Here is a 26,739-nt window from a genome sequence, read left to right on the forward strand (position 1 = left end):
TTCTTATTGGTACATGTCAAAGCTTACCATATGCTGCATGCAACACTGGTCTTTTACAAGCACATCTTTCTTTTTCTTTCTTTCTTTCTTTTTTTTTTTTTTTCCCATTTATAGATCTTTTTTCAGCTTACAACTCTTAAAATTGCTAATTCTTCTCCCCTTCATAATCAAATGGAAACTTAAATCAACATATGCAGACGAAAAATACCCATTACTTGCCAAGCTTTTTTAGAAGAGATTGTGAAGACAATCCATAGATTCTCAGTTTTGAGTGTTGAGGATGTGTATGTTGTTTTTTCAGAGTGACATTAACTTGTTACACTGGGAGAAAGGTGTCATGGTAGGTATTAAAAGTCTACCTTACAGCAGACATATGAAAAGTTTGGTGTTCGAAACACTTAAATATTTCAGTTACTGCAAGATACACAGGTAGAGAACAGTTAGGTCAGTAGGTAAAGTATGGGCTAGTTATCGCTGTTCATTTTCTGTTTGGCTTGCTGGACAGACTTGTTTGTAGCAGATGTCCATTAGATGCCCAGTATCTGTTATGCAGTCACAATTCTGGCATCTTTTTAAAGGTTGGCTGTAGAGTTGGAAACCCATAGGTATCTGTTGTCATAGTGTTAATGTGATACAAACTGAGGCAGACTCTGTGCAGCTCTATAATACCATAATTTCCACAGACTCTATAAACTAAAAGCAGTTTAAGTATATGGTGTTTTTTTTTTTTTTAAATTAAAGCTGCAGTGACCCATTTGAAATAGTTTCTTTTTGCTTATTTACAGTGATGGATGTAAAAGTATATTGACTTAAATACATCTCCTTAAATATGACTTTGTTTTCCATATATTTTCATGGGAAAAAAAATTGTGGTAGGGCTGACCCAATTTGGAAGTCCTGATTTAGAACTGTATTTTAGAAAGGACAAGGTTGAAAAAAAAGACTAGGTTTTCATTATAAGCACTATTTAGGTCGTTACTAGCCTATGTCCCTATGGGCATCTGCTTAGATTAATGACTGGTTCTTGGAACACATTCGTCACTAAGCAAGGAATTCGCAGGTCTTGTTTCTTTCTGCATATTATATTTTTGTGTATTTTCATCCTTAGCTTTAGGAAACATGTTACAAAGAATTTTTTACATCTTTCATTGGAATTTGAAGACCTATAAAAATGTAACGAGGTGTTCTTTTTGCTCAGTTCAAAGCTTTGCAGGCAATCTGCAAATACTGCATAAATGGTGCTTGAAGGATGAAGCTTGATAGGTGACTTCAGCAGTTGCTGCAATAAAAAAAAAAGATGTTCTGTCAGCATGCATTAATGAATTGTGCTTCTCTTGATTTTACATTCCACTCCTATAATCCTGGCTCTTTTCTTATAGTTAAATTGAGTAAGCTAAAAGGTAGCCTACTTCATTTGCTGCATAGACCTGGCTTCTGTGCCCTGAGTTTTCTTCCTTTGCCCTTAACTCTGGACAGCATGTGTTGTACCTGCAGTTGGTGCTGAGTTACCTGTACTGTTTGGCACTTGAGAGCTAGATGTCTGCAGACTTACCAGGAATCGCAGTTGGTTTGGGTTTCTCTTCTCTATCTAGCTCTAATTTTTCACTAAGAGTGTTGAAATGAAGAAGCATTGAAAAGAAATCTGCAGAGCACTCGTTTCCCTAGGAAACAGTCCAGTAATATGAGAGGGAAGATATTTTTACAGTATTTAATGCAATTAAGACAAGACTTTAGTTCGCCATTTAGACATCATTTAGATTATCAGTGGAAAGTACAGACTTTCTGGTTTGTTTGTTTGTTTTGTTTTGTTTTTTTGGTGAAGACTGAATCTGAGCATCCATTTGAACAAATTACCATAGCAGACAATGTTTAGGAAAATGAACTCTTGACAACAGGACAGACTTCTGCTCTAAATGGAGAGCTTTGCGGTCAGCTGGAGATTGGTAGTCTGTATCAGTTTTTCTCAGGAAACACCCAGGTCTTGACTATGAGCACTAGTAGACGGTGGATTCAAACAGTACTTAGCTATGTTTCTTGGCTTAGGCTCAAAATGACTCACTCATTTTAAAGTAATATCTCCTTGAAGTTGTATTGTCTGTATGTATCTGTTCTCAAGGTGTTTATGGTGGGTGTGAAATCACTGCCTTAAACAGATTGCATTGTCAGTGGGCAGTTTGCAAGAGGCACGTTTATTCTCTCACTGAAGACTGAGTTGAAGTAAATGCAGTACCTCCTGCCAGCAGATGACCAATATTTTACTAGGACATGCAGAGCCACAGATGATAAACATTTGTATTAATCCTTCGGGAATGGTGCTTTTGCATAGCTAGACACCGTGCTGTCACCCAAAGTGTTCTATTTTGTTGCTCAATTTTCCTTTCACCGGCTGAGTCTGTTATCAAGTCCAGCATCTTTCAGTAGTCTCTGTTGTTATGTGATTCTGTTCCAAAGTTGCTTTTTGGTCTTCACCTGTGGAGACCACCATGTTTGTGAGTGTCACTGTAACTCTGCATCCTCAGACTCCTTTGTTCATTGCTGGTAGGGGCAAATGGGCAGTTTGAAATCCTGGTTGGGTCCCTGCTCAGGAACTGATGAGAAACTTAGATTTGAATGTAGAGCTGATGCCTTGTGGCAAGCACTTTTGGGGTAGCTGTGTTAATATAGCTAAGGATGTAATGCTCAGAATTACTCTATCTGCTCTTTGTAGTTAGAGAAGTGCACAATTAATTTGTGCAGTCAGTGTCATAGCGTTGGGTAACAGCAAAATGACTGTACTTGTTCCCCTAAGAAATGAGCTTCATGCTAGTAAGAACAGAAAATTTATGCTTTTGTTCTTAGACAGCAACGACTAGATCTCAGCAGCCTATTCTTGTGCTATCTGAACTTACAAACTGCTAAGGATTTTAGCATTGTTCTCTGACAGCTCTGATTTTGCTTTCAGTGTATTCTCTGCTGTCTTTTTTCCCCACAATAGAGGAGTCCTGGCATTATTTAAAAATAATGTTCTGTGAAGTTTTCTGACTTCTGTTTCCATTAATGCTGGCTTCAGCAGAGCAGCCAGTTATTGCCATTTCAAGACACTTCCATCTGATTTGGGCATAGATCTTCCTGCCTTTTCAGCCACAGCAATTGTTAGATTTTCATAGAAACAGAGTGCTTTGAGTTAGAAAGGACCTTAAAGCCCATCCAGACCCAACCACTACCATGGCTGGTTGCCCCCACGAGCTCAGGCTGCTCCATCCAATCCAGCCTTGAGCACCTCCAGCGATGAGGCACCACAGCTGCTCTGGAAAGTCTGTGCCAGCACCTCACCACCCTCAAAATAAAAAATTGCATCTTGAAGTCTAGTATAAATTTCCCCTTTTTTAGTTGAAAACCATTGTTCCTTGTCCTGTCACTACCCTAAGTTCAGGGGTGGAAGGTTTAGATTGGATGTGAGGTGGAAGTTCTTTACCAAGAGAGTGGTGAGGTGCTGGAACAGGCTGCCCAGAGAGGTTCCATCCCTGGCGGTGTTCAAGACCAGGTTGGATGGGGCCCTGGGCAGCCTGGTCTAGTGCCATATCTGAAGGCTGGTGGCCCTGCCTATGGCACAGGGAATGGAACTTGATGATCCTTGAGGTCCCTTCCAATCCAAGCTATTCTATGATTCTACTCTCCCTGACAGAGTCCCCCCTCCAGTCTTCCTGTAGGCCCTATTTAGGTTCAGGATGACTGTTCCGAGGTCCTGCTCCTTCTGTGCCTGTTGTTACAACTCTTTATTGGGCTTTCTCACACTGATTCCAGTAAGTATTCTTGGTTTTCTAAAAAATGTTTTTGCTTTTTTTGGAGCTTTGCTCCTCAGAAGGTAAAATAGTTGCAGGTCCTAAAGTCTTGCTGTCCTATTCTTCTGTCTTGTGTATTTTCCCACCTCCTGCACTCATCACTGCTTCTACAAGCTGCTGTGCACTTTCTGCCTGTTTCTACCTTTGCACGAAGTGTCCCCCGCATCAGAAATGGAACTTCACACACCCTTCCTGGGTGCTGCATCTGCAATTATGCAAAAGGGAGCCTGCTCATAGAACATGGCTGTATAAATATTCACCAGACTCCTTGAATCATAAATATTTTTTTCTAATTTCAAGGCACAGCAAAACTACTTAAATCTGGGCTTGACTTGACCTACTTTTAAATCTGCAAAATTCTGTGGTTACCTCTGCTCCCTCGCTTCAATTATCTGCTTTTGTGATGCCTGCTTCTTGCTTTTTGTCTTTACTAGCCTGTCAGCTCTACAAAGTGGCAGCAGTCTTCCTCTCTGTGAGTTGTCAAGCACACAGCAGTCATGATTACACTGGGGCCTCTGGGCTCTACTGTTCTTCAGGCTGAAAATATGAGAAAACATAATAATTTAATGTCTTTATGTGAAATGGATGTGTTGAATAATATAACTGTGTTGGCTTTCCAGCTCACACATCTATGCCATGCGTTTTAGAGATAGACAGGCTATGTCTAGTAGCAGTATTAGTGGAATGAAACTGAAGGCTGGGTGTGCCCTGCAAGGTTAACACATTGATAACTGAGTTGAGAAATTGTTTGGGAAGAAATGTCCATGAAGATATGACACAAACGGGCCTTCAGAAACCCTTGTGGGTGTTTATCAGCCACTCTTTCTCCAATGAATATTCACCATCCTGAACTAATGGTGTAAGAAACTTAAGGTTTTCATTTTGGCATTTTCCTTTCTCTAAGCTTATTATCTTTTTTGTGGGTTACATAAAACTGGACACAGTATTGTGGTTGTAAACTGTTACCTTTTCTGGTAGGGCTTCACTAGCTTTCATTGTTTTTCATTGACACCATAGTTTCAGGGGGCTTACAGCTTCATTTTCTTTTTGCATTCTGCAGTCTGGAGATTGAGTGAGAATCCTGCAAATATTAGCACACAGAGCTAACAAATTCAGCACAAATATCATTGTTTTATTCCACCTTAGCATGGGAATCACTGGCTTGAAAATGTTGTTAGCGTCATTTTTGGAAACTTATTTTTCTTTCTCCCGACGTTTCTGGAGGACAAAGAGACACATGCCATCCTGCCCCAGACTCCTGACATCTTTTGAGCCTGTTTGGCCCAACCTTTCAAAGCAATCATAGCTCTCAAAGCTAAGAATCACATCCTACAATTTTAATGTAAGTTGGAGCTAGAATAGAAGGATACCAATTACTAAATTCAAGAGTTGCTTCTTCTGTTTAACCGTCAGTACATTAATTAGTCTGTGTGTCAGCATGCCGAAGTGAGCACATCAGAATTAACAATGGCTCTGTGTGTTCTCCTCAGCCGTGTTGTTAGCTGGGAATGAGAAGGGATCAGACAGGATGTTGCCAGTGCAGGCTTGTGTATGTAAACTGGTGTTTTGGGCAGGGGTAATGGGGGTGTGGGAAGAAGACGTGGAGGTAGAGCGTGGAAGAGAGAGCAAGTCAGCAGAACCAGGCTCTCCTGATTTCTGCTTCAGAAAAAAAAATCTTCATGGAAAGTACCAATTTTTATTTTCTTGCAGATTTTGTGTGCTACTTCCTGAAAATGTTTCTTTATTTGATTCCGTGGCGTATCAAAGTAACTTCTCTATATAAGGTGTCACCGCTGCAAATATCAGAAGAGTATAGGTACAAAAGAAAAAGTAGTCATTTTCTGAGTCGTGGAACAAAGAGAACCTGGTTTCCAGCCCCTCATACTTTGAAATGGCTCTGAACATGTTTGGTAGTTTCTTTCCTGTAATGAGGTCACAGAGTGTTCCCCCTGTCTGCATTTTCTTCAGAAAGCTGTGGGAGCTGAGCTGCGGGAAGCTGGGCAGACTTCTGTGTGCACGCAGATCATTAGGAAATCAGCCTTCATAAAGGTCTAGCAAGAAGTGGGGCAGGCATTTTTAGAAATCTGCCAGCTCTTGTAGTAACTAAGGGGAAAGTTTCAGCCAGCAGAACTTGTTGGCAAAATTTGGGGAGTTATGTTACGTTCACTAATGGGAAGCCGTTTTTTATTAGAATCATATAATCACCAAGGTTGAAAAAGACCTCCAAGATCACCCAGTTCAACCATCCACCTACCACTAATATATCCCACTAAACCATGTCCCTTAGTTCAACATGTAAATGTTTATTGAACACCTCCAGGGACTGTAACTCCACACCACCTCCCTGGGTAACCCCATCCAGAGCCTCACCACCCACTCAGAGAAGAAGTATCGAACCTGAATCTCCCCTGATGCAGCTTGAGACCTTTCCCTCTAGTCCTATTGCTAGTTACATGGGAGAAAAGGCCGACACTCAGCTTGCCACTACTCAGGAAGTTCCAGAGAGCCATAAGGTCTCCCCTGAGCCTCCTCTTAAGTCTGAACAATCCCAGTGCCCTCAGCCGACCCTCGTAAGCCCTGTGCTCCAGACCCCTCACAGCTTCATTGTTGGTCTCTGGACACATTCCAGGGCCTCCATGTCTTTCTTGCTGTGAGGAGCCCAAAACTGAGCACAGTACTCGAGGTGCAGCCTCAACAGGGCTGAATACACAGACCATTATATCCCTGCTCCTGCTGGCAACACTATTTCTGATGCAAGCCAGGATGCCATTGGCCTTCTTGTTCACCTGGGCTCATTGCTGGCTCATGTTCAGCCACTACTAATACCCCCAGGTCCATTTCCTCTATGTGGTCTTCCAGCCACTCTGCCCCAAGCATGTAGTGTTGTCTGGGGTTGCTGTGGCACTTGGCCTTGTTGAACCTCATCCCATTGGCTTCAGCCCAGCGATGCAGCCTGTCCAGATCCCTATGTAGGACCTTTCTACCCCCAGGCAGAATGACACTTCCTGACAACTTGGTGTATCTACAAACTTACTGAGGGTGCACTCAGTGCCTTCATCCAGGGCACTGAGTCATCCATAATGATATTGAACAGGACAGGCCTCAATACCAACTCCCTGGGCAGCACCACCCCTGACCTGTTGCCAGCTAGATTTAGCTCCATTCACCACTACTCTGGGCTTGGCCCTTCAGCCAGTTCTTTGCCTAGCAAAGAGTGTACTTGTCCAAGCCACAGGCTGCCAGCTTCTACAGGAGAATACCATGAGGGATGGTGTCGAAAGCTTTGCTGAAGCCTATGTAGACTACATCAGCAGCCTTTCCCTCATCCACCTTTTCCCTCATCCACATTAAGTAGAAAAATTGTTGTAATCTAAAATCAAGTAACTCAGTGTACGTGGTTCTGTTTGGGGTGTGTTCTGGAAAGTGAACTAGTGTTGACACAACTATCTATCTTCTCTGAAAGCAAGAACTGTGTTTTCTACAGACTTAATGGAGGTATTTTATGGGTAAGCTACCAGCCTAAGGGTTTCAGCTGCTGTCAGTGAGTGATAAGGTACTCTCTCTGGCATGGGATCAGCATAAGGAATACAAGTTGAGCAGTCTCCTAAAAACAAAAGAGAAAAGTGCAGTAAAATAGAAAATTCAGTAGTTTGGTAGATGCGACTGGGAAGTTTCCTGTGGCTTTAGCAGTGGGTTATTCTGCTGCAGTGCAAGCAAAGAATGATAGCCAGTTGAGAAGTGTAGGACCATGCATATTGGACATAAGGTAGATTTAGAGTTTAACAGTGGATGTTTTTGAAAAGGAAAGAGCCATTTTTTCACCACAGGTAGGAAAGAAAAACAAGATCGAAGCTGTTTTGACAAAGAACTGCAGTGCCAGAAGTTGTAATTTGAAGAAGTCAGGAGTTTGCTGGTACTTGCTGGTACTTCGTAAATGTCACTGTGTACCTATCTGTGTTTTTAGGTAACAGTGTCCTGAACACTGAGGCTGTAGGGTACTGCTGAAATGTACATTACTACACTGTGTCAGGAACAGAGGAGTTCTTTTATGCACTTGTGCGGTGTTGCTGGTAGATAAAGCAATATGCTCAGTTAAATTTGGGAACTTACAGAGAGCACCATTCTGAGCATTCCCAGCTTGTGTGCATGTGGTGCGTATTTTTATCAAAGGAAGATATCCTTGAAGGTGAGGAGGAGGAAAGAGAAAAACACTGAACCTTCTTTCTTCTGATCTCGAAATACAGCTTTGATTGCACAGAAAAGGAAGGGAGCAGGAATACTTTCTGCAGTGATCAAAGCTGGTTGGAATTGCCCCTAACTTTCATAGTGTCATTCCCAGATAACCGTCTTTGCTGGAAAAATCTTTAGAAGCTGCATGGATGTCTGTTAAGCAGTTGAGTATCACAATAGCAGCCATAGGAGCCCAAATAATTTTTTGGTAGGGAGCATGCAAATGCCAATCACTGCCACATCTTATTGACCAGGCTTGGCAGATCTCTTCTGACCCATTTCTTCCTTCTTCCTGTTGCTTAGCAACAGATGCAGCACATTAATGTTAAAAAGGTTGGAAAATGGGGCTGCAGCAGAAGTTGCCTGTTTTCATAGGTTTTATTTCCTTGAGAGCAGGCATTTGTAGTGGTAATGGTAAGTAATCACCCTTGTTATGGTCTCATGCAAGCATTCAAATTGCTTTGTTGTATTGCATGTCCTGTAGATGAACAAAACTCTTATTGTAAAGTCCTTCCACCCACTTCTGACATCCAGGAGCCTATTTGCATCTGCAAAAGGCATATGAGCACCAAAAAACAGGGGGCTGCAAAGTCTGTGTGTGCATTAGACTGAAGCCTGCAGGTTCAGCAAAGAGTAAGCTGTATTTTTAATGGAAATGTCCTTACTGATTTGCTCAAGGTGTAGAGAAAGTATCAATCTGAGTTGTGAATAATAGGCATAATCAATTCTAGTAGTTACATACCAACTTTGCAGCTACTTTATCCCACTTTTTCATCCCACTCATAGGCAGTTTTGTATCATCTGATTATAACGTATTGTATGTTAGTGCACTACTGCTTTGTGACTATCTTGAAGTAAGAGAACTACCTCCACCTCAGTTCTTTATCTTTTTCTTATTACAAAATATAGTTAAATGTATTCACCATAGACCTTGACCACGTTGTCCTAGACACTGCATTTCCATAAGCAGAAATCTCCTTTAACACCTAGAGCTGAACAGAAGATCAGGTTTGGGAAGACAAATTGAAAACAGAGAGGTGCTTATCAGTGTTTTTTGGACCATGCAGGCTGACTTCACCAGCCTAGCTATCTCCCAGCTTTTGTGAGTTTAATCGCAAAACCAACAGGAGTAAATTAATTCCCCAAATCAGGGAGCTGCTCCTCAAGATGAAGAAGAGCAGAAGAGTCACAGTCACTTGGCAAACCTGAAGTTGGTGGTTGCACTCTCTGTGGGCAGGACACTCTCTTTAGTGTGAATGTGAAGTGCAGCATCTAACATGTCTCCGGAGCAGTTAGAGTTCACCAGAATTGTTCTGCGGTTCCTGTTGGAGTCTAAGCTCTGAAATGAGGAGGCTGTTTGTTTGTCTCTTGTTTATGTGCCTCTCTGTACTTAGGCTAGCAGGTCAAAAGGAACATAAAGCATGCAGTGTAGAAATGTCAGCTGCATAATGAGCTTTTCAATATCACATCTGTCTTGTTCGCAGTGAGTGCCATAACTCCTCTGACCGGATCAAGGTGCGAGTGTGGGATGAGGACGACGACATCAAGTCTCGAGTCAAGCAGAGGCTGAAGCGTGAGTCAGATGATTTCCTGGGGCAGACAATCATTGAAGTCCGTACACTGAGCGGAGAAATGGATGTGTGGTACAACCTCGGTGAGTGGGGCTTTGGGATTGAAAGAAGCCACTTGTTAGTTTGGGTACTACACATGTAGTTTGCACAAAAAGCCAAAAAAAAAAAGAAAAAAAAAGCCTAGATGGTTAGATGACTGTGAGGGACGTTATGCTGCTGCAGGGAAACTGCAAGGCTTTGATCCCAGTTGAAGTGCAGTACTGCAGAACAGCATGTGAGAATGGTGATGGCTTTTCTCCTGTTGGCACTGGAAAGCAAAATGTATAAATGCTTGGGACAGGGCTGAAATCTGCCAATGCTGGTGACATTTCCTGTTCTTGCCCCTTTTTTGCACTACCACAAGCACTCTGCCAGTCTCTAAGACATAGAAGTTCATGGTGCTGGGTTGGGATTCATTAAAATCTTTCCAAGTGGACAAAATAAGGTGTAGTAGAAAGTAATGACTAGTAGCCAGATAGTGCTGAGATGATGGGCATGGTAATAATCATAGGACAACCAGAATCTTCTTCATAAGACAACATCAGCAGTTCCCAGCAGCTTAGGACTGCAATCAAATCAGGAACAGATTCTGTATCAGTCAGCTCTATCCTTGGAAAAAGGAGATCCCTTTTTAGATCCCTATCCTTGGAAAGGGAGCATCATCTTCCTCATATTTGCTTGGTGGTTTTGGTAAAACCTTATCATGGCTGTACATGTGATATTGTGAACTTTTTTGCCTGCTCTAATATGAGTCTTAGTCTGGAGAAGTACTTTCCTTGATGGTTCTACTTCAGCTAACTGAATCTAAGACCAGGGGTGCTATAGCACAATTGCTGTCAGAAGGGCTGGCTTATATATAAAAGGACACTGTTATGGCTAGATGTGTCATACTGAGAGTGCATTGTGGCAGCTGTTTTGCTGGTATCTACTAATTTTTACTGCTTTGAAGTAAAAAAATCAGAAAATTTTCTCCATAGCGTTACTGATCACAGGTTAATCCTGAGTTTCCAGCAGTTTCTTTTCCAGCATTGCTACCCCAAGGTGGCTGTGCTCTGAACATGAAAAATGCATGTAATTGCTGATGGTTTTTTCTTCTAGAGAAAAGAACAGATAAGTCTGCAGTATCTGGGGCTATCCGTCTGCAAATCAGTGTGGAGATCAAAGGCGAGGAGAAGGTGGCTCCGTATCACATTCAGTACACTTGCCTTCATGAGGTAAAGAGCAATTCAACTTAGTCATTATGATGTTCCTCCTTTCTGAAGAAGAAGTAATTTTCTGACCTTTTATTTTCTTGGAATGTTCCTTCTTACCCTACGTGAGCCTTTTTTCTCCTGCCCTGCAGGCCTGGAAAGACAGTGAGTCATCAGGTCTGCATTTGTCAGGAAGGCTTTGGGTTCTCCCCACGATGCCGAATGCTGTCTGGTTCACTTTGTCCCACTTGGCACAGCTGTGCTTTTGTCAAGCACAGAACAGACATTGGCCCAACTTAGAGCTTCCATAAGTTTAACTGGAAGAAACTTGTGTGTTTCCTTGGATGATGTGTTCAGCATGCATTACATCTGTATCTTTCCTTCCAGAAAGCCTATTAAAATGGCAGACTCCAGCCCAGATATGCTTCATGAATAAATTTTGCTCATTCCCTCTGAGGTCCCAGACATGCAGCATTTCCACGGAAATGGAAGATGCTGTGCTTTTTATTGCTGCTTGTCTCAGTGTGGTGAACAGAACTGCTTGTGTACTGTTGACAGCAAGGAGCAATTATGTCATTGCAGTTTCTGTCTGAGCAGTTGGCCCGTGATGCATGATGAGCTATAATGTGAAAAGTAACATTTTCTACTGCTGCTTTATGTTTAAATTCTAATCAGGATGCAGAGTTGGCTATGGCCATTGAGAGGTGTTGGCACTGTTTGTATAAATTCCTCTGTGCTGCTGCAGTGGTCTGTAGCTGTGGGCAGCTATTAGGGAATAGAAAATAAACTGTGATGTCTGAGTACTGATCTGTCTCAACATGGTCAAAATGGACAGGCAGTGCTACAGAAGTTGGGAGAAACTCAAAGATGGCTAATGAGAATATCTGAGATTCATGGTGCCCAGCCTATCCTTCAGGGAGAAGGCAAATGGAAGGATCACTCTCTAAGTGCCTCTATAAGGAAGACTTAGCCAAAGACTCTCCCACTTGTATAGAAGAATATCACAACGTCCAGTAAAGTTTAAGCAAATCCAGATTAGAGGGGAAGGGCAGATGACTTCAGTTACAGTTACAACCTGTTTGTCCAGACTCTGGGCTAGAAGATCCCTGCCATGTCTTCTGGTCTTACCAGGAAAAAGTCACGCTAAGTTTAATTGAACATCGGTTTCTTTTAGTAGGCTGTGCTGTGTCCTTCAGTATATAGTTCTTCTTGAGTTTTAATTCAGTGACTGCTTCTGTTTGGTAAAACATTTCATTTTTGGCTTTCTGAGCGTGCATGATCATTTACTTCCTGCTTGTTGTTTTTTTTCCTGCAAATATACCCTTTTTAAGTATCATCTTCTTTCATTTGCGCATCATAAAATAAATATGATTTACAGCTAGAAGAATTTAATCAGGAAAAATAGTGTAAAGCAGAGTGCTCCATCTCCTAATTAGATCATTAGACTTTTGCATCCCTTACTATAGGGAGCCAGCTGTCTGATAAGCTGATGAATCTCTAAGTGACATGAAGTTAAGGATTGCCAAGAAATCCACTGAACTGAATTGCAATTTCTGCACAGCAGTGATAGCTGAAATATGGTCCTGTGCTAGAAAAAGTGAGAGGTTATGATGAATAATAATAGAAGTGTCTAGTTGCTAAGGGTGTTTTTAAGGATGTTTTTCAGAAAAGAAACATTTGGACTGTTCTACTGTGTAATAATAATTATGAAGTTGATACAAGGCTATTATCTCATCTAGTTTAAATAGCTTGTCCATGCTAAGTCATTTATTTGAGGACAGAAGTGTGTAGGTTTCAGGAAGCTAATTAGTCTGTGATTTCACTACATTGAAGCACTCCTCTGCATCGTTCTCAGTGTTGAGTGGGTAAAGTTGTAGGTATGTGTGTGGAAAAATTCAGCTTGGAGCATGCTGTATTAAAAGAAAGTCAAAGCTCAAAAATGCATAATAGATAGGGAGAAGGAAAAAGGGAGGAGGGCAAAGAAATGTGTTAGTGCTTCCTTCCCAGCACTTCCAGACTGGTCATCAAACTCACTTGGCAGCTTCAGCAGCCTTGCATGTAATTTCACTCCTGTTTTGTCCTTCAGAACCTCTTTCACCATCTCACAGACGTGCAAGGGAATGGGGTGGTGAAGATCCCTGATGCCAAAGGAGACGATGCCTGGAAGGTGTATTTTGATGAGACAGCTCAAGAGATCGTGGATGAATTTGCAATGCGCTATGGCATCGAATCAATATACCAGGCCATGACGTAAGATGCATTTGGTGTTGTCTTTAGTGCAGACATCCACGGTAACTAATTGGTGTGACTGTGAAGATTCAGAAGATTAAATGTGTTGATAATAAAAGGCTCGGCATTAACAGTTACTCCTTATGGGGCATACTGTGAACAGGAAGACTGCATGTCTCTGAATCACTAATTTCCTTCAAATCTAGAAATTACAGTCTCACAAAATGCTGGAATTAAGCCTCCCAACTGAGCAGTTTGTATGAGCACCTTCACTTTAAAACGTATTCTAAAGAATTACACCATGCTTTATTATTGTTATCTCAACCATTCCTGTTCTAAAACTCTGAAATCTCTATTTGAACACTCTATTATTAAAAAGATGTTATCCAAGGATTCCACTGAAGATTTTTGGTAGTGTGAAAAGGGAAGAGGTTTTGTAAAAGTGTTTGTCCTATAGATTTCTTACAGCAATTAATACAGATGAGGGAAGTCGTTGATCTTCCAGTTAGTGCTGATGGTGTTTGCAGGAAGTTTGGGTAATGGAGCATTGATTTGTTCTCTTTAGATCTAGGCTCATGCAGTTTTTGGTCTTCAAGAGCACTTTCCATGTCACTGAACTTCTATGTGTATTTGGGATTAGCCCTTCTGCTTAAAGTAATGCTATGCTTAGCTCATTTCTTATTTCAAACATAATATTAGATTCAGCAAACTAATTTGAAAAAGTTCACTTCTGAAGCTTATCATTTTGTTGAGTCCTTGGATGAGTTATGCTGTGTTCTTATGCAAGCATCTTTTAATGCCTGCTAATTTAAGCCAAAATGGAAGGCTATTGAGAGATACCTCTGGAGGTCTAGTCCTGACTCATAAAAGGGCTAACCTGGAAGTTGAAAAAGGCAAATGAGAGCCTCTTTTAGTTCCTTGAAAATACCTGAGGATGGAGATCCACCACCTCTCCTGGTTCCTGTCCTTGGGCTGTATTACTTGAGGGAAGAAATTCCTGTTTGTAATCCATGCTGCAAAATCTTCCTTGAAATTTCCTATGCTGTAACTGCTGTGTATTGCTGCTTCTTTAATTCGTCCCTCTTAAAGAATTTTGGCCTGGTTCAGCTCTCTTGCTAATCCTCCCCTTTTTGTTAAGCAGTAATGACGTTCATTAGAGACATTCACTAGCTCAGTACTTCTTACACCTCCTCTTTTTCAAGCTAGGCACACCCACTTTATTTGTCTATTGAGTGCATGAAAGACCAGCTGGTACATAGGTATTGTGTAATGAGCAAGTTCACATTCAGGAACAGCCATCGTGCCCCATCCCTGGAGGCTTTCAAAGCAAGACTGGATCAATCTGGGCGACAGTGCATGTCCCTGTTCATTGCAGAGGAGCTGGACTAGATGGCCTGTAAAGCTCCCTTCTGACTCTAAGGATTCGATGATTCTATTCCATGATCATATTTGTCTGAAATACAGATTTGTGTGTTTCTGTGGAATTCTCTCACTGGAGCTTTTTTGATTATAATTATTTGTAGGTTAATTAGTACCAAATCTGATTTCCTTGAGGGAAAACTACATTTAGGAAAACAGTTCCCAAATTTACTTTGAGGCTTCTGTAAGAGTTCCTGCTTGAAGAACAACTTAAAACCTGCAAATTCTCCTGTCTGTTGGAATGAACTTGACTTACCACATCTTATAATATCAGACCTCCTAAGCTCCGATTATTTCCCCCTCTCATCTACGTCTAACAGATTTTCTTTGATTGTTTAATCATTTCACAAGCTTGAGTGCTTCTGGCTTAATTTTGACATTTCCTGCAGGACAATTCCTTGCACATTAATGGGAGCAGTTAAATGAGGAAAAAGAAAAAGACAACCAGCCAACAAATGAGCATGCCTCCTGAAGGCTGGAAGGGTTAGCTCTAAGGACTAACTTACCAGTGCAGCACAGAAATAATAGTGTGTGATTTTGCTGTGGTTAAATGCTTTGCAGTTGCTGCTGCCTCGTGGCACCTCAGAACCTGTGGCAGCCTCAGGTAACTGTAAATTATATTGATCTCTCTGTGCCAGGCTTGGCTCTTGTACCCAGTGTATCACTAATGTCAAAAGCTAGTGACAACAGGTTGTTGAGAAACTGTTTTGTGATGTGAAAAGGGCTGTAGTAAAAGGACTTTCTTTTTCTCTCTTATCTATTGTATAGATGTCATGTTTTGTGAAAAACTTGAAGCAAAATGCTGGAGATTGAATGAAAAGGGGAAAACAGTTTACCTATGTTCAAGGTGTTACCTACAGCAGAGTGGCTGTTGAAGGGATAGGAAACTTGGCTGAGAGTTGGGTTGTAGATACTGTACACAGCATAAGGTAGCATGACACAGAAGAGACCAGAATGACTTACTGAACTGTCCTTTTGCAGGCATTTTGCTTGTCTTTCTTCCAAATACATGTGCCCAGGTGTACCAGCTGTGATGAGCACCTTACTTGCCAATATCAACGCTTACTATGCGCACACAACTGCCTCCACAAACGTGTCTGCTTCAGACCGCTTTGCAGCCTCCAATTTTGGGGTATGTTTGGTGATACAACTGGACTTCTCTAATTTGCCTGTGTTATTTCTGCCTTTCAATAAATAACTTGCTCTGTTTAAGGAACTTTTTATCTGTAAGAAGTTGGAAGTTGTAGAGTTCTTCTGGACTAGACAAAGCAGAGCATGGCTTATTGTCACCATCACACATTTCAGTTATTAATCTTATTAATCAATGCAACGCATTGTGATGTTTACTTTTCATGTTCAAATCACACTGGAGCACAGATGGTACGGACATGAGCAAATTGTATTAAATTCTGCGTGGTGATGCTGTTGATAAAATATATTGTGCAGTCTGATGGTTTCAGAAATTTGTTTTTAAAAACAGCAACTGCTTAAAGGCAAAAAACCCTAATGCACAAAACAGTGCATCTGTAGTGCTTCCTCCCTCTCTCCTGAGCTAGTTCTCTGATATCATGCTTCTTACTGAGAACATCGATTGGACAGTGATGATATATGATGCTTGTTGGTGTTTTTTGCCCAACAGAAAGAACGATTTGTTAAGCTACTGGACCAGCTTCATAATTCACTTCGGATCGATCTCTCCATGTACAGGGTAAGTGAGAATAAGCAGAATTTCTTCAGCTATGTTGATACGCAGTTGGGATTTTTCTCACATCTCTGAACTGTTGGTTAGTTGTGTCTTATTGACTTGTCATGACAAGCTTGTTGCTCAAATACACAATTTTGTTTTCCTCTTGGACAGAATTTAAACTAAGTTCTTTCTTCAATTATACCTTCCTCAAGGCTTCTGAAATAATCTAAGGATTATGAACTGTCCTTATCTCTGATACTCTCCCAGATACGTGAGCTGACTGAATTAATTTCTTTGAATTTTTCATATCAGCTATTTCAAGTATCTTCCACAAAGGGAAGACAAACTTGTTGTCACTCAGGAGATAGAAATCATTTAGGGGACCTGCAGCGTTGTTGTCATTTGTTTTAAGTCTGGCAGACTCTGCTCACTGTCCCTAATCTGGATCTATAAGTTGAGTTTTCAGATTGATATTTCCAGCCACCACTTCACCACACTGGGGAAAGGATAGGTTTCAAGTGGTGGCATTGGTCTGTCAGGCTTCTTAACTCTACTCCAGAGTCAACGTAGTTTTACAACAAGTTTGTGATTTGAATTTTTTTTCAATTCCTTGCTAGGTAATTTTAAGTAGTGACTGATTAATGGAAAAATTTCAATTTGGTGGCAAGTGTGAGCTTTGATTTTTGTTTATTTATTTAAAATTAGACTGAAAAGGGAAACATGAGTGGACTAATAAAAGAAGTGCATTAGTAAGATAAGCAAAAAGAAAAGGACAGAAAGGGCAAGGCATGAAAGAAGATAAAAGGAATTTGTGTAATGAGCTATTCTAAAATTACATTACTAGTAACAAAAAATGCAGAGAGATCACTGATCCACTGAGAGGCAAAGGGAAAATTAATAGGGCATGGCAACAGGAAGGTGTAGTGGTGATGCCTTTTCATTTGCTTGGTCTTCAAAAAAACTGCTTTCAGGTGGTTCATGAACTAAACCTTGGACAAACAAGTAAGAACCAGGAAGAATTTGTTCACTTCAAATGATTTAGATGTTTCCTAATTGGCTGTGCAATTAGACAGCAATTGGCAGAAGCAATCTGAGCTCTCTTAGTCATTATTTTAAGACCCCTACTGGTCTGGAAGGTATTGCATAAAGCTACAAACCTTCAAGAGAAAGTACAGCAATTTACAGTTTAAATTGCCCATATTAAGCCTTCCTCAGCATGCTGATTCAAGATTCAAGCTATTTGGAAACACTTAAAAGTAAACAATAAATAACCTATGAATTTCCACACTGGATTTGTCAAAAAGAAAGTGTTGAATCAGAATATTTTCTTCCCAGAGTGTAGTGCTAGACTTTGGATGTCATTCAACATTTTGTGTTTAAATCTTGATTTTGGTAAATACCCTGAGTGCCAGAAAGAGATGATGTATGGACAAATTAACTGTATAAGGAGAATTGTCTAGTAATAAGCATCTACAATAAACTGTAAGGAACATTAATTTTCTTGCACTGTTTTAATGAACTAAACAAATAATGTGTTACTGGGGCATATTTTCTGCACAACCTCGGGGAAAAAAAAAAAGTTCGAATATGTAAATATGAATATACTATGTTAATGAGGTTGCCTTTACTACTGCAACATAACCAGTCACATCTCTCCAAGTATAAGAACATGGAGAGCATGAACAGTGTTAAAGCTTGGGGAAGGAAAGAATGTAAATGTAGGAGAAAGCACAGTGCCTGAGGTCAGAAAGGGAGCAATCTATTGAAAGAAACAAGGCTTGGTGCAAGCAGAGTGTGCATGGTGCATGTATGTATGTCTGTAAATGTGTACATGCACACACATACATCATCTAGAAAGGACAATGAGACCTCTAATATCACCAGAACTCAAAGAGTGGAAGGAGAAAACAGTGGTTACAGACAGCAGAACGGTGGGGGTAATATGTAAAATAAGCGCTTCAGAGCAACAGAAGCGCATGTAGATGAGTGCTTGTCTTGGCAGATATAGGCAACTAAGTGGTTGTGATGTCTTCCTATAGTGAAAAATGTTCGCTTTCAGTTTTCAGTTGAATTTATTTCCCTGGAGAGGTTGCAAATATACCACAGCTCTTGGTGTTTCGGAAGAAAAGACAGACCAAATGATAAGTGCAGAAAGGGAAGGACCTCTGCAAGCAACCTCAGCAGTAGTTCTGGGGCTGACGGAGGCAAGGCCATTGCTCACTGCCTGCTCTTTCTGCCACCAAAGAGATATCTCTCCTACTGTAGAGGGTTGTCAGTGTCCTGGCATCCACAGACAATCATATGAGAAGCAATTTAATTAAGCAAACATATGAGCTCTTGCAGCAAAAAGGCCATATTTACTGAACATTGTTTTGACTGGTAAAAGCTTCTCAAGCAGGAAATGTTTCCAAGACACTTTCCTTATTTGGAACACGCTTGAAGTTTTGCATGGATCAGACTGTGCTTTCCAACAGGATTTCCGTTTCTTGTCAACAGAATAACTTCCCAGCCAGCAGCCGGGAACGGCTGCAGGACCTGAAGTCTACAGTGGATTTGCTGACGAGCATTACTTTTTTCAGGATGAAGGTAGTGTTATGTGTGGGGGTTGAAATGGAACCTCTGCAGCTCCTGCTGCAGGTCTTGTTTTCTAATTCTTAAACCATTTTTGACATGCTGTTGTGCTTTTGACACTTAAGGGCCTTGGCCACATAATAAAGATGCACGATACTTCATTCTGTTTTGCATAACAAAGATGAAAGCTGTTTTTTCCCTGGAGTTCTTGAGTTGTAAATTTGGCACATCATAATTTTGAAAAAAGTTGGAGGATGGGGGAAGAGAGAAGAAAGAAAGGGAAATGTCTTCAGAAAAATAACTTGCTTCTGTTAATAGTATTATGAAGCTTTTCCTTAACTGTCTACAGCATTTATTGGTCACAATTGTTTCTCCACTATCTTTTATCAAATAAATATTTTTGAAAGTATTTCTTGCAGGGTAAGATACTGAAATCGTATAGTATCTCCCAGTACAAGTTTGTGAAAGATGTTCTGTATGTTAATGTGCCACTTCTTTAGCAGCGTGCAATGAGATGATTTTCAACTTTTGACTTCTGTTTCTAAGCTTTGTTTTAACTACTGTAGTGGGTTAGCATGTCTCATAGTAGTTTGTGTTCTTTCAGAGACAAACCACGTTTCTTATGTGAGCTATTTGAGTAAGTGCTAATAATTCTAATCTTAAGCTCTTTGGTAAATAGCGTTTCAAAACTTTCAAAACAAACTTTTGGTTCAGACTCAGTCCTACATTGAGAGTTCAGTTTGTAGAAATACTCTGAAAAGCTTAGAGGTAGTGACAGTCTCAAAATTGTCTCAGAGTATAGTTTTATTCACAGGGTGATGCCTCTTGCAGTTTTAAAGTAACCCTGTGGTGTTTTTCTGCTGCAATAGGGCAAAGTGTATCAGCTGGCATGTTAGGTAGGATTATGGCATAATTAAAATGTAGTAATGCCAGTGGTTGAAGATGCCCTTAAAGTACTATATTTAAAAGCATACAAGTGTTGTTCTTCAGCAAGACTTTCCAGATTAGATGTATTTTCCTCTCATAATTGTTACATGTTCATTGGTTAAAAAGATTGTTCTGTGGCTTTATAGCAAAATCCTGTAAGTTTAGTAGAAATTGTGTTGACTTTGTTCAGATAGTACACATTAAGCAATGTGATTTATTTATTCAGAATAATCTTCTTTGACATGTCAAAATCTCTCCTATGCTCCAAATGATCCTGCATGGGCATAAGTGCTGTCACTCCTGTTTTGAACCAGCAGAGGCAAACCAAAGAGACAGTGCAGAGTTGTTCATTGATTCTTTCAGGTCACAGACAGTGCAAGTCAGTGCAAGTAGGTTTGCTGCTTCCTGGGTAGTTCCCAGACTGGTGACATGTTCTTTCCCAGTTCTATTTATGAATGGTATCTTGACTCTTTTTGTTGTCTGTGTGCAGGTTCAGGAGCTTCAGAGTCCACCCCGAGCCAGCCAGGTAGTGAAGGACTGTGTAAAAGCTTGCCTCAACTCCACATATGAGTACATTTTCAACAACTGTCATGAACTGTACAGTCGCGAGTACCAGACAGATCCTGTGAGTAGCTAATAAGCAGGCAAAAATGCTTACCTAAGATAATCATGCAAATACTAATTTATATAAAAAGCCAACATAAACAAAATTGTGACTTATCTTTTGAATGCATTGAACTCGTAATCAATTAATGAGCACTAACAAGTAAGTGGAAGATGATAAATTATGTTATACTAATTACACTACAATTTGTTTTCCCAGTCTCAGCATCTTTATTTCTTGTTTTGAATAGAAGGTTTGATGCAACCTTGAGTGAGCAAACTGATCAAGAAGACTGTTTTTTACGTGGATAAACCTCAAACAGTGAAGTTTTATACTGTTCTCAGTCACCTGGTATTCTGCTCTGGCCTCAGGATATATCTGTAGACATAGTTTTCAAATCTGTAAGAGCAGTGCTGGCCTCTCTGTGGTAATAAATATAGAATATTTCAACATGAATATAGTCATCAACCCAGGTATTTAAAATGAAAGTATTTAGAACAAGCTTAGAGAAAATGATGTCTCAGCAGGTCTTTGGGAGCCTGACTTGCTATTGCCATGGTAAATGACAAAAGGGAGATAACCTAGAATTAAGGCCACTGGTAAGCAACATGGTTTGGCATGTTACTGTGTTTTCTATTAGACGAAGCAAGTTGCCAGCGGACATAAATAACTTTAAACTCTTCAATAAAAGATGCTCATAAGTAGTTACTGTTGGGGTTTGTAAGGAGAAAGGTGATCTGCATTTGTCCGCTTCTTCTTTACCCTTTAAATTGACATCAATCTTCCAATGACTTCCTTCACAGAACAAAAATCAAGATCTTCCTCCTGAGGAACAGGGTCCCAGTATCAGGAACTTGGATTTCTGGCCCAAACTCATCACTTTGATAGTTTCCATCATAGAGGAGGACAAGAATTCTTATACCCCAGTACTGAATCAGTAAGAATCTTCCATGTCCTTTATGCCTAATTCTTGTCTCTCTGTGTGCTCTGGTTTATGTTATACTGCTTTCTGTCTTTCTGTCATTGTGTATTTATAGAACTACTTATCTTGTCTGTCTATCTTTCTGTCTTATTTGTCTCTGTCTATATAAATAACTTTTTCTGATTGCGATGGAAGAGTTTCAAAAGGTTCAGTTACGATGGCGTTCGAACACAAACACCCTGATTATTACAATCCTGAACTCAGGGAGGCACCTGAAAATGGGGTGAGAGTTCTTTTGTTGTTGTTGTTTTTTTTTTTCCCTAGATGCACATTAATGCAGACAACGGTGCCATGGTGATAGTACCTTACTTTGTTACTTAGGAACATGGTGTTCTGTGCAGCACTAGGACATTGCATTGGGTGGGGCTGGCACACAGAAACTGTTCTGTTTATCTGTTGGATGGTTCTTCAACAATCCAACAGGACAGAGATGAAAGTTTCTGACAAAGTATTATGCACAGAAGGTTAGATACACCTAAATATCCTCAGTTTAACATGGGAAGGATACCTGATTACTGTGCATAGTAATCACATAGTGCATAGAGATCACATTCCCAAAATTACTGCAAATGTCTGTTCTGAGAGAGACATCCAGAGTTGGGCTTCTTGACTTGAAAGAAACCTGAACAGCAGCGTTATTTTCAGACTGTTTCACCTTTGTGGTGCAGTTGAGACCATGATCTCTAAAATCCAACTGGTGATTTGTCTGAGTGAAGGAAAAGTCTGTTGAGATTTTCAGCTTGTGGTTTAGTCCAGATCTGAATATAGAAGAACTCTGTTTGAAGATGTGTTAAAGCCTTTCTCAAATGTCCCCTCAGGTTTCCTCAGGAGCTTGCTGTTGGTAAGATCAGTGCAGAAGTGATGTGGAGTCTTTTTGCCCAGGATATGAAATATGCCATGGAAGGTAAGACAGTTTCTAATGGGTGCCAGCTGACTTGCTATTGCCTTCCTGTTCCTTTTGGAGCAAAGATTTCTATTGTTTTGGTTTTGGACAACTGCTTTATGACTGAGAATTTAAACTGAACACTGCATGAAAAACTGCACGGTCTCCACACCCATGTGTCAGGCTCTGTTGCAAGCTGTTTATTGTCATCTCAGCTGCTTTGAAATCAGAATTTCATTTTGACCTGAGGATATGGTGGCTATGATCAGCAGCTGGTTATTTCTGCAGTGTACAATGATAGAAAGGCCTGAAGAAGTATCTGGACTCTATCTTGTATAGTCTGTCTGTGCTCCTGGTGAAAATGTGCTGCTAGAACAATTCCCCCTGCAGACAATCCCCGTTTTGAACAAATCTTTGTGTAATTCTGTCACACGCACATTAAAAGAGGAATTTTACTGTTTCTGAACAAGCACAGAGCACACAACAAACTCCCAGAAAGAAATTCTACCACTTGCAGTACTGTTCTAATGACTTATTACAATTTTTGAACTTGCTTTTGACCTCTAAATCAGTTCACAAAGTGCTAACTCTGGGCTTGATATACAGCAGACTGCAGATCTGATATGCAGATATGAATAGTTCTCTTTCTTTTGTTGGGAGCTTTTGATACATGCCTGTATATACCCCACAGTCTCTTCCTTTTGTGAGATTGTGTTGATGTATGAGCAGATATTAGAAAGAAGGGACAAAGACCATCTGCATCAAGCTGTCTATTCTGTAATGTCTGTCACTGCTGGCACAAGCATTAGAGATTGGACAATTAAGATTGTTTCATGTTCACTTTCACTAGAAACTGTTTCTGAAAACTCTTTAGGCCTCCTTTTCCATTTTGCTCTTATTTACCCTATAGCACTCACCCTCAGGAATTCATAATGCATTTTGCTCTTCTACACATTGAAGATGTCCTGTCTTCCTCCTTTACCGGTAACATTGAGAACTGTAATTCTCTAGACCTGCTGCTGACTGCTTTTCCTAAGATTGCCTTTCCCTGTTGCATTCAAAATGCAACTGCAAAAGATTACTGATTGCATGTGTGGATCTGACTGAATTTTTTCTCTTTTGAATGACTCTATTTGATTGCCAGCATCCAGGCTAATTCCAAAGGATGATGGTTAGATTTGCTGTCTTCAGCTCATCTCTGTCATTTTTTCAGTTTGAGTCACTAATATCTCTACCAGTTTAACTACACCTAGTATGTTACAGTCCTGTATTTACTAGCTTGAGGAGTAATCCCTGGGTGAAGATGTGGTGTGCTCTGAAATCTGCATCAGGTGTTCGACAAAAAGCATATCGGTTTTCTGAGATAGGTGCACATGAACCCAGAGTGTAATACATGCTCCTAACTTTCTTCATGGTGTTTTCCCTTGTGTTCTGTTCCTAAGTTCTGGATAACATGAGCTCATTCACCTCACCAAGTGGTAAGTTCATGCTTCTTGGTAGAGTATTTAGTTGTGAGTAGGCAAAGACTTTCAGCACTTAGGATTTTAGCTCTCTGGATGTAGTTGCTAACATTAGTGTTAGTGTCCTTTGGTTTTATGCCAGTGATTCACAGGTCAGCAAAGAAGAGTCAGAGAACTGTATGCTGCTGATGCTGAAATGGAGGGTATGTGCTGCCTAAGAGACTTTCCCCCATGGGTGACAGTTAAGCATTTGTCTCCCATCTGGAGCTCACCCCCTGTGTACTGAGCAGTCTGTGTGGGGTAGTGTGTAAATGCTGTTGTACAGAAGAAGTGCATGGCACCACCCTGTGCTGTTGGTGGGCAGAATGCTGTAAAAAGGAACAGGACGACCTGTAGTTAGATGCAGGCCATAGCTGAGTTAGTGCTGTTGGTTTTTTTTTTTTGTTTTGTTTTGTTTTGTTTTGTTTTGTTTTGTTTTTTGTTTTCTTTTTTTCTTTTTGTCTTTTTTTTCCCCTGTAGGTTTCTATGACTAAATCTGTAGCCTTGTGGGAAGAGCATCAGCTTTCAGCAAGCAGAGTGTGGGAGATTTCTATAATGCACTGCTTAGGGGCTTCAGAAGCAGAAGTCTTGCTAATTTAGGGATACTGCAGCATGCCCCCTTTGGGTACCTTCTGAAATCTATGATTGGTAATGTACAAAAGATTCAAGTCATAAGAGAAAAACCTGTTTTCTATTTAAAAGATGTTCTGGAACCAGTAGCACCAGTCACAGCAGCAGCATGTTAGTGTGCTGGAAGGCATTTGCACCGTAGTCCTACCTTTTGCCTTCATCTCTCTTAAGGAGTCTCAGATACTGTGACACAGGATCTACCAGGTCTGTTTTTAGTTACCCAAAACTAGTGACAGTTCAGGGCACTGTAAAGAGCAGACCTGGCCCTTTCATCCTCACTAGTAAGGGCAGTACAGAAAGCACAATTCCTCAAGAGGGATTCTATTCTTCCTCTACTGGGAAGATATTAAATGACAGTAATAGAAAATTGACAGTGTTTCATCTTATTTTGGGCACGTTGGCATTAGAAGAGGTGTAAGTTGGAAGCATCTCTGATATGAAGAGAGAATGAGTAGACTTGGCAGGCAGAATTGCAATAAATCGTTCAGCTGCAATCTCAGTTGTAATGAGGGGAGGTGGTTCAAATGCGCACACAGATGCTATCTGTCTGATGTTAGCACTTCAGCAGACTTGGGACCTATCAGAGTTTCTTTGCAGGAATTCATGATTACATATTAGAAATTAACAGAAGGAAAACAAGTTGATGATTAAGAAAAACATCCACAGAGGGAAGTCCTTTCTCTGCCTCAAAAATAGTTCTGGGCATCATACTGGAGACTGTGCTGCAAAGAAGCAGTTCCCAATTAATACCTTAGTAGCATGGCCTCCGTGACCTTAAAAGCTCTCCTCCGGAGGAAACTGCAGATGAAATCTGCTGAGGGAATGAGAGAGGTCTTTCTGTGGTCCGCTAGGATAGAACACAGCAATAGCTGCAAAATATCTGTGCAGTGTTCCACCGTTGCTGCTGCTAAGCTCTTTAAAAGCCAGCAGGTTAGAGAGCAGAGAAGAAATGCTAGGAGTGATGACTCATGTGCTCTTCACTTTACTTCTAAAATGTGTTTCAAACCAAGGATCTGAAATACAAGTTTATTTGGGTAAAAGATGTAATTTTACGATATATACCTCTGACTGACATTTCCGTGTTGCCTTCAAGTGCTTAAATTTATCCCTTTGGAAAGAGAGATCAAAACCATAGGCAGAATCCATTGATGAAAACAGATGATACGAGCTGTTGGGAATGAGTGAGTTTGAGGCTGTGTCATTGTTCTTTGTGCACCTTTGCGTTTGAGTTGTTATAGCTCACTTTTGTCTTTTCTGTCACAAGCCCCACCCTTCTTTCGCATACGTAAAGTTCTCTTTTATGGTGGTAAGAGTTTTATTTTATTTTACCTTTCTGTGTCATTGTTCCTTGCTGCCAGCCCTCACCTTCAGTGCATAGATGGCTAAGTAGCAGTCCTTGGGTTTATGCTTCTGTGGTTGCTTTGCATCTTGCTTTTCTACAGCTTAGCAGCGTTTGGAATGTCCTACCTCAGAAAATAGGCGTATCAGGAAAAAGCTCAAATTAATTGCTTCTAGTGCACTTCTCAGTTTTGGTGAAACAGGCGTGATTTGTGTCCTTCTTACCTTCTTTTTTACCTACAGCCTTTATGTTTCAACCCCAGTTGCTGCCGTTGTGTGCACACAGTTACATATGCACGGTCATGCTTTGACAGCTAGCATCTTGGCTAGAAAAATTTCAGAAAAGTCACTGATAGTCATCTTGACTTGTTATGTGAGCAATGTGAAAAGCAGAGGGCTCAAAGTCTTCCTAACAGCTTTTGACTAAATGCAGAGAACTAAATGCAGTGTCACAGTAAATCTGTGGTTTTGGCCTGATTGGATAAAGCTGTGTACCCACCCTTGTGCACCTTGGTGGTGTGATTCATACTTCAACCACAAATGCTGCTGGCTTCTGTCTAAATGGCACTTTGGAAGGTGGTAGTTCCCTTGTGGGTGCATTGGGATTGACTTAGAGGAAACCAGACCCTGTCACAAAGTGCAGCCAGCCTAAGTCAGACCTTCCCTCTGCGGGAGCAGCTCTGTCTCCATGAGGGAACAGCACCTGCTCCTATCAAAGTTCATGAAGTTATAATTGTCCATTGATTTCTTCACCCTTGCAGGCAGTCAAGTGGGTACAGTTATTGCTCTGTTTGTTTTCTGTTATAGAACTGCAAGGTGAGCTTAGCATTTTCTTCTGCAGTTGCTCATGAGGGAAATCAGTGCTTCTGACACTAAGTGAAGGATGTTCTTCCTTAATGATCAAGAAAGATGTTAGACTTGTTAAGGAAAAACTTGCATACTTTTCTCATTCCAGTAAAAGCAAATTCACTGTGGAGAGTAACGGATCACAATATCTGTGAAGCAGTAGCACATCTAAAATTATTTGTCTATCAAACCATCTCCCCGGGGCTTATGTATCTCAGGCACATTTTAATTTCTTTAAAACAAAGGCTGGGTTTCTTTTTTCTTTTTTCTTTT

General features: G+C 40.7%; 2 protein-coding genes across 4 annotated transcripts in view; both read left to right on the plus strand.

Moving 5' to 3' along the window:
• LOC104914788 (protein unc-13 homolog B) overlaps positions 1-22,308 on the plus strand; it is a 35,080-nt gene extending 12,772 nt beyond the window's left edge. Inside the window, exons 6-14 of the mRNA XM_019610330.1 lie at positions 9,536-9,705; positions 10,760-10,875; positions 12,938-13,101; positions 15,481-15,631; positions 16,139-16,207; positions 18,683-18,772; positions 20,175-20,309; positions 21,092-21,225; positions 22,089-22,308. Of these exons, the coding sequence (XP_019465875.1) occupies positions 9,536-9,705; positions 10,760-10,875; positions 12,938-13,101; positions 15,481-15,631; positions 16,139-16,207; positions 18,683-18,772; positions 20,175-20,309; positions 21,092-21,225; positions 22,089-22,293 (1,234 nt within the window). The 3' untranslated portion in view covers positions 22,294-22,308. The remainder of the gene's footprint in view (positions 1-9,535; positions 9,706-10,759; positions 10,876-12,937; positions 13,102-15,480; positions 15,632-16,138; positions 16,208-18,682; positions 18,773-20,174; positions 20,310-21,091; positions 21,226-22,088) is intronic.
• Positions 1-26,739, plus strand: part of LOC100550826 (phospholipid-transporting ATPase FetA-like) — a 422,496-nt gene that overhangs the window by 96,054 nt on the left and 299,703 nt on the right. The gene's annotated exons all lie outside the window — the stretch shown is intronic.

This window comes from Meleagris gallopavo, chromosome Z (assembly GCF_000146605.3).
Source record: "Meleagris gallopavo isolate NT-WF06-2002-E0010 breed Aviagen turkey brand Nicholas breeding stock chromosome Z, Turkey_5.1, whole genome shotgun sequence".
Lineage (NCBI taxonomy): Eukaryota > Metazoa > Chordata > Aves > Galliformes > Phasianidae > Meleagris > Meleagris gallopavo.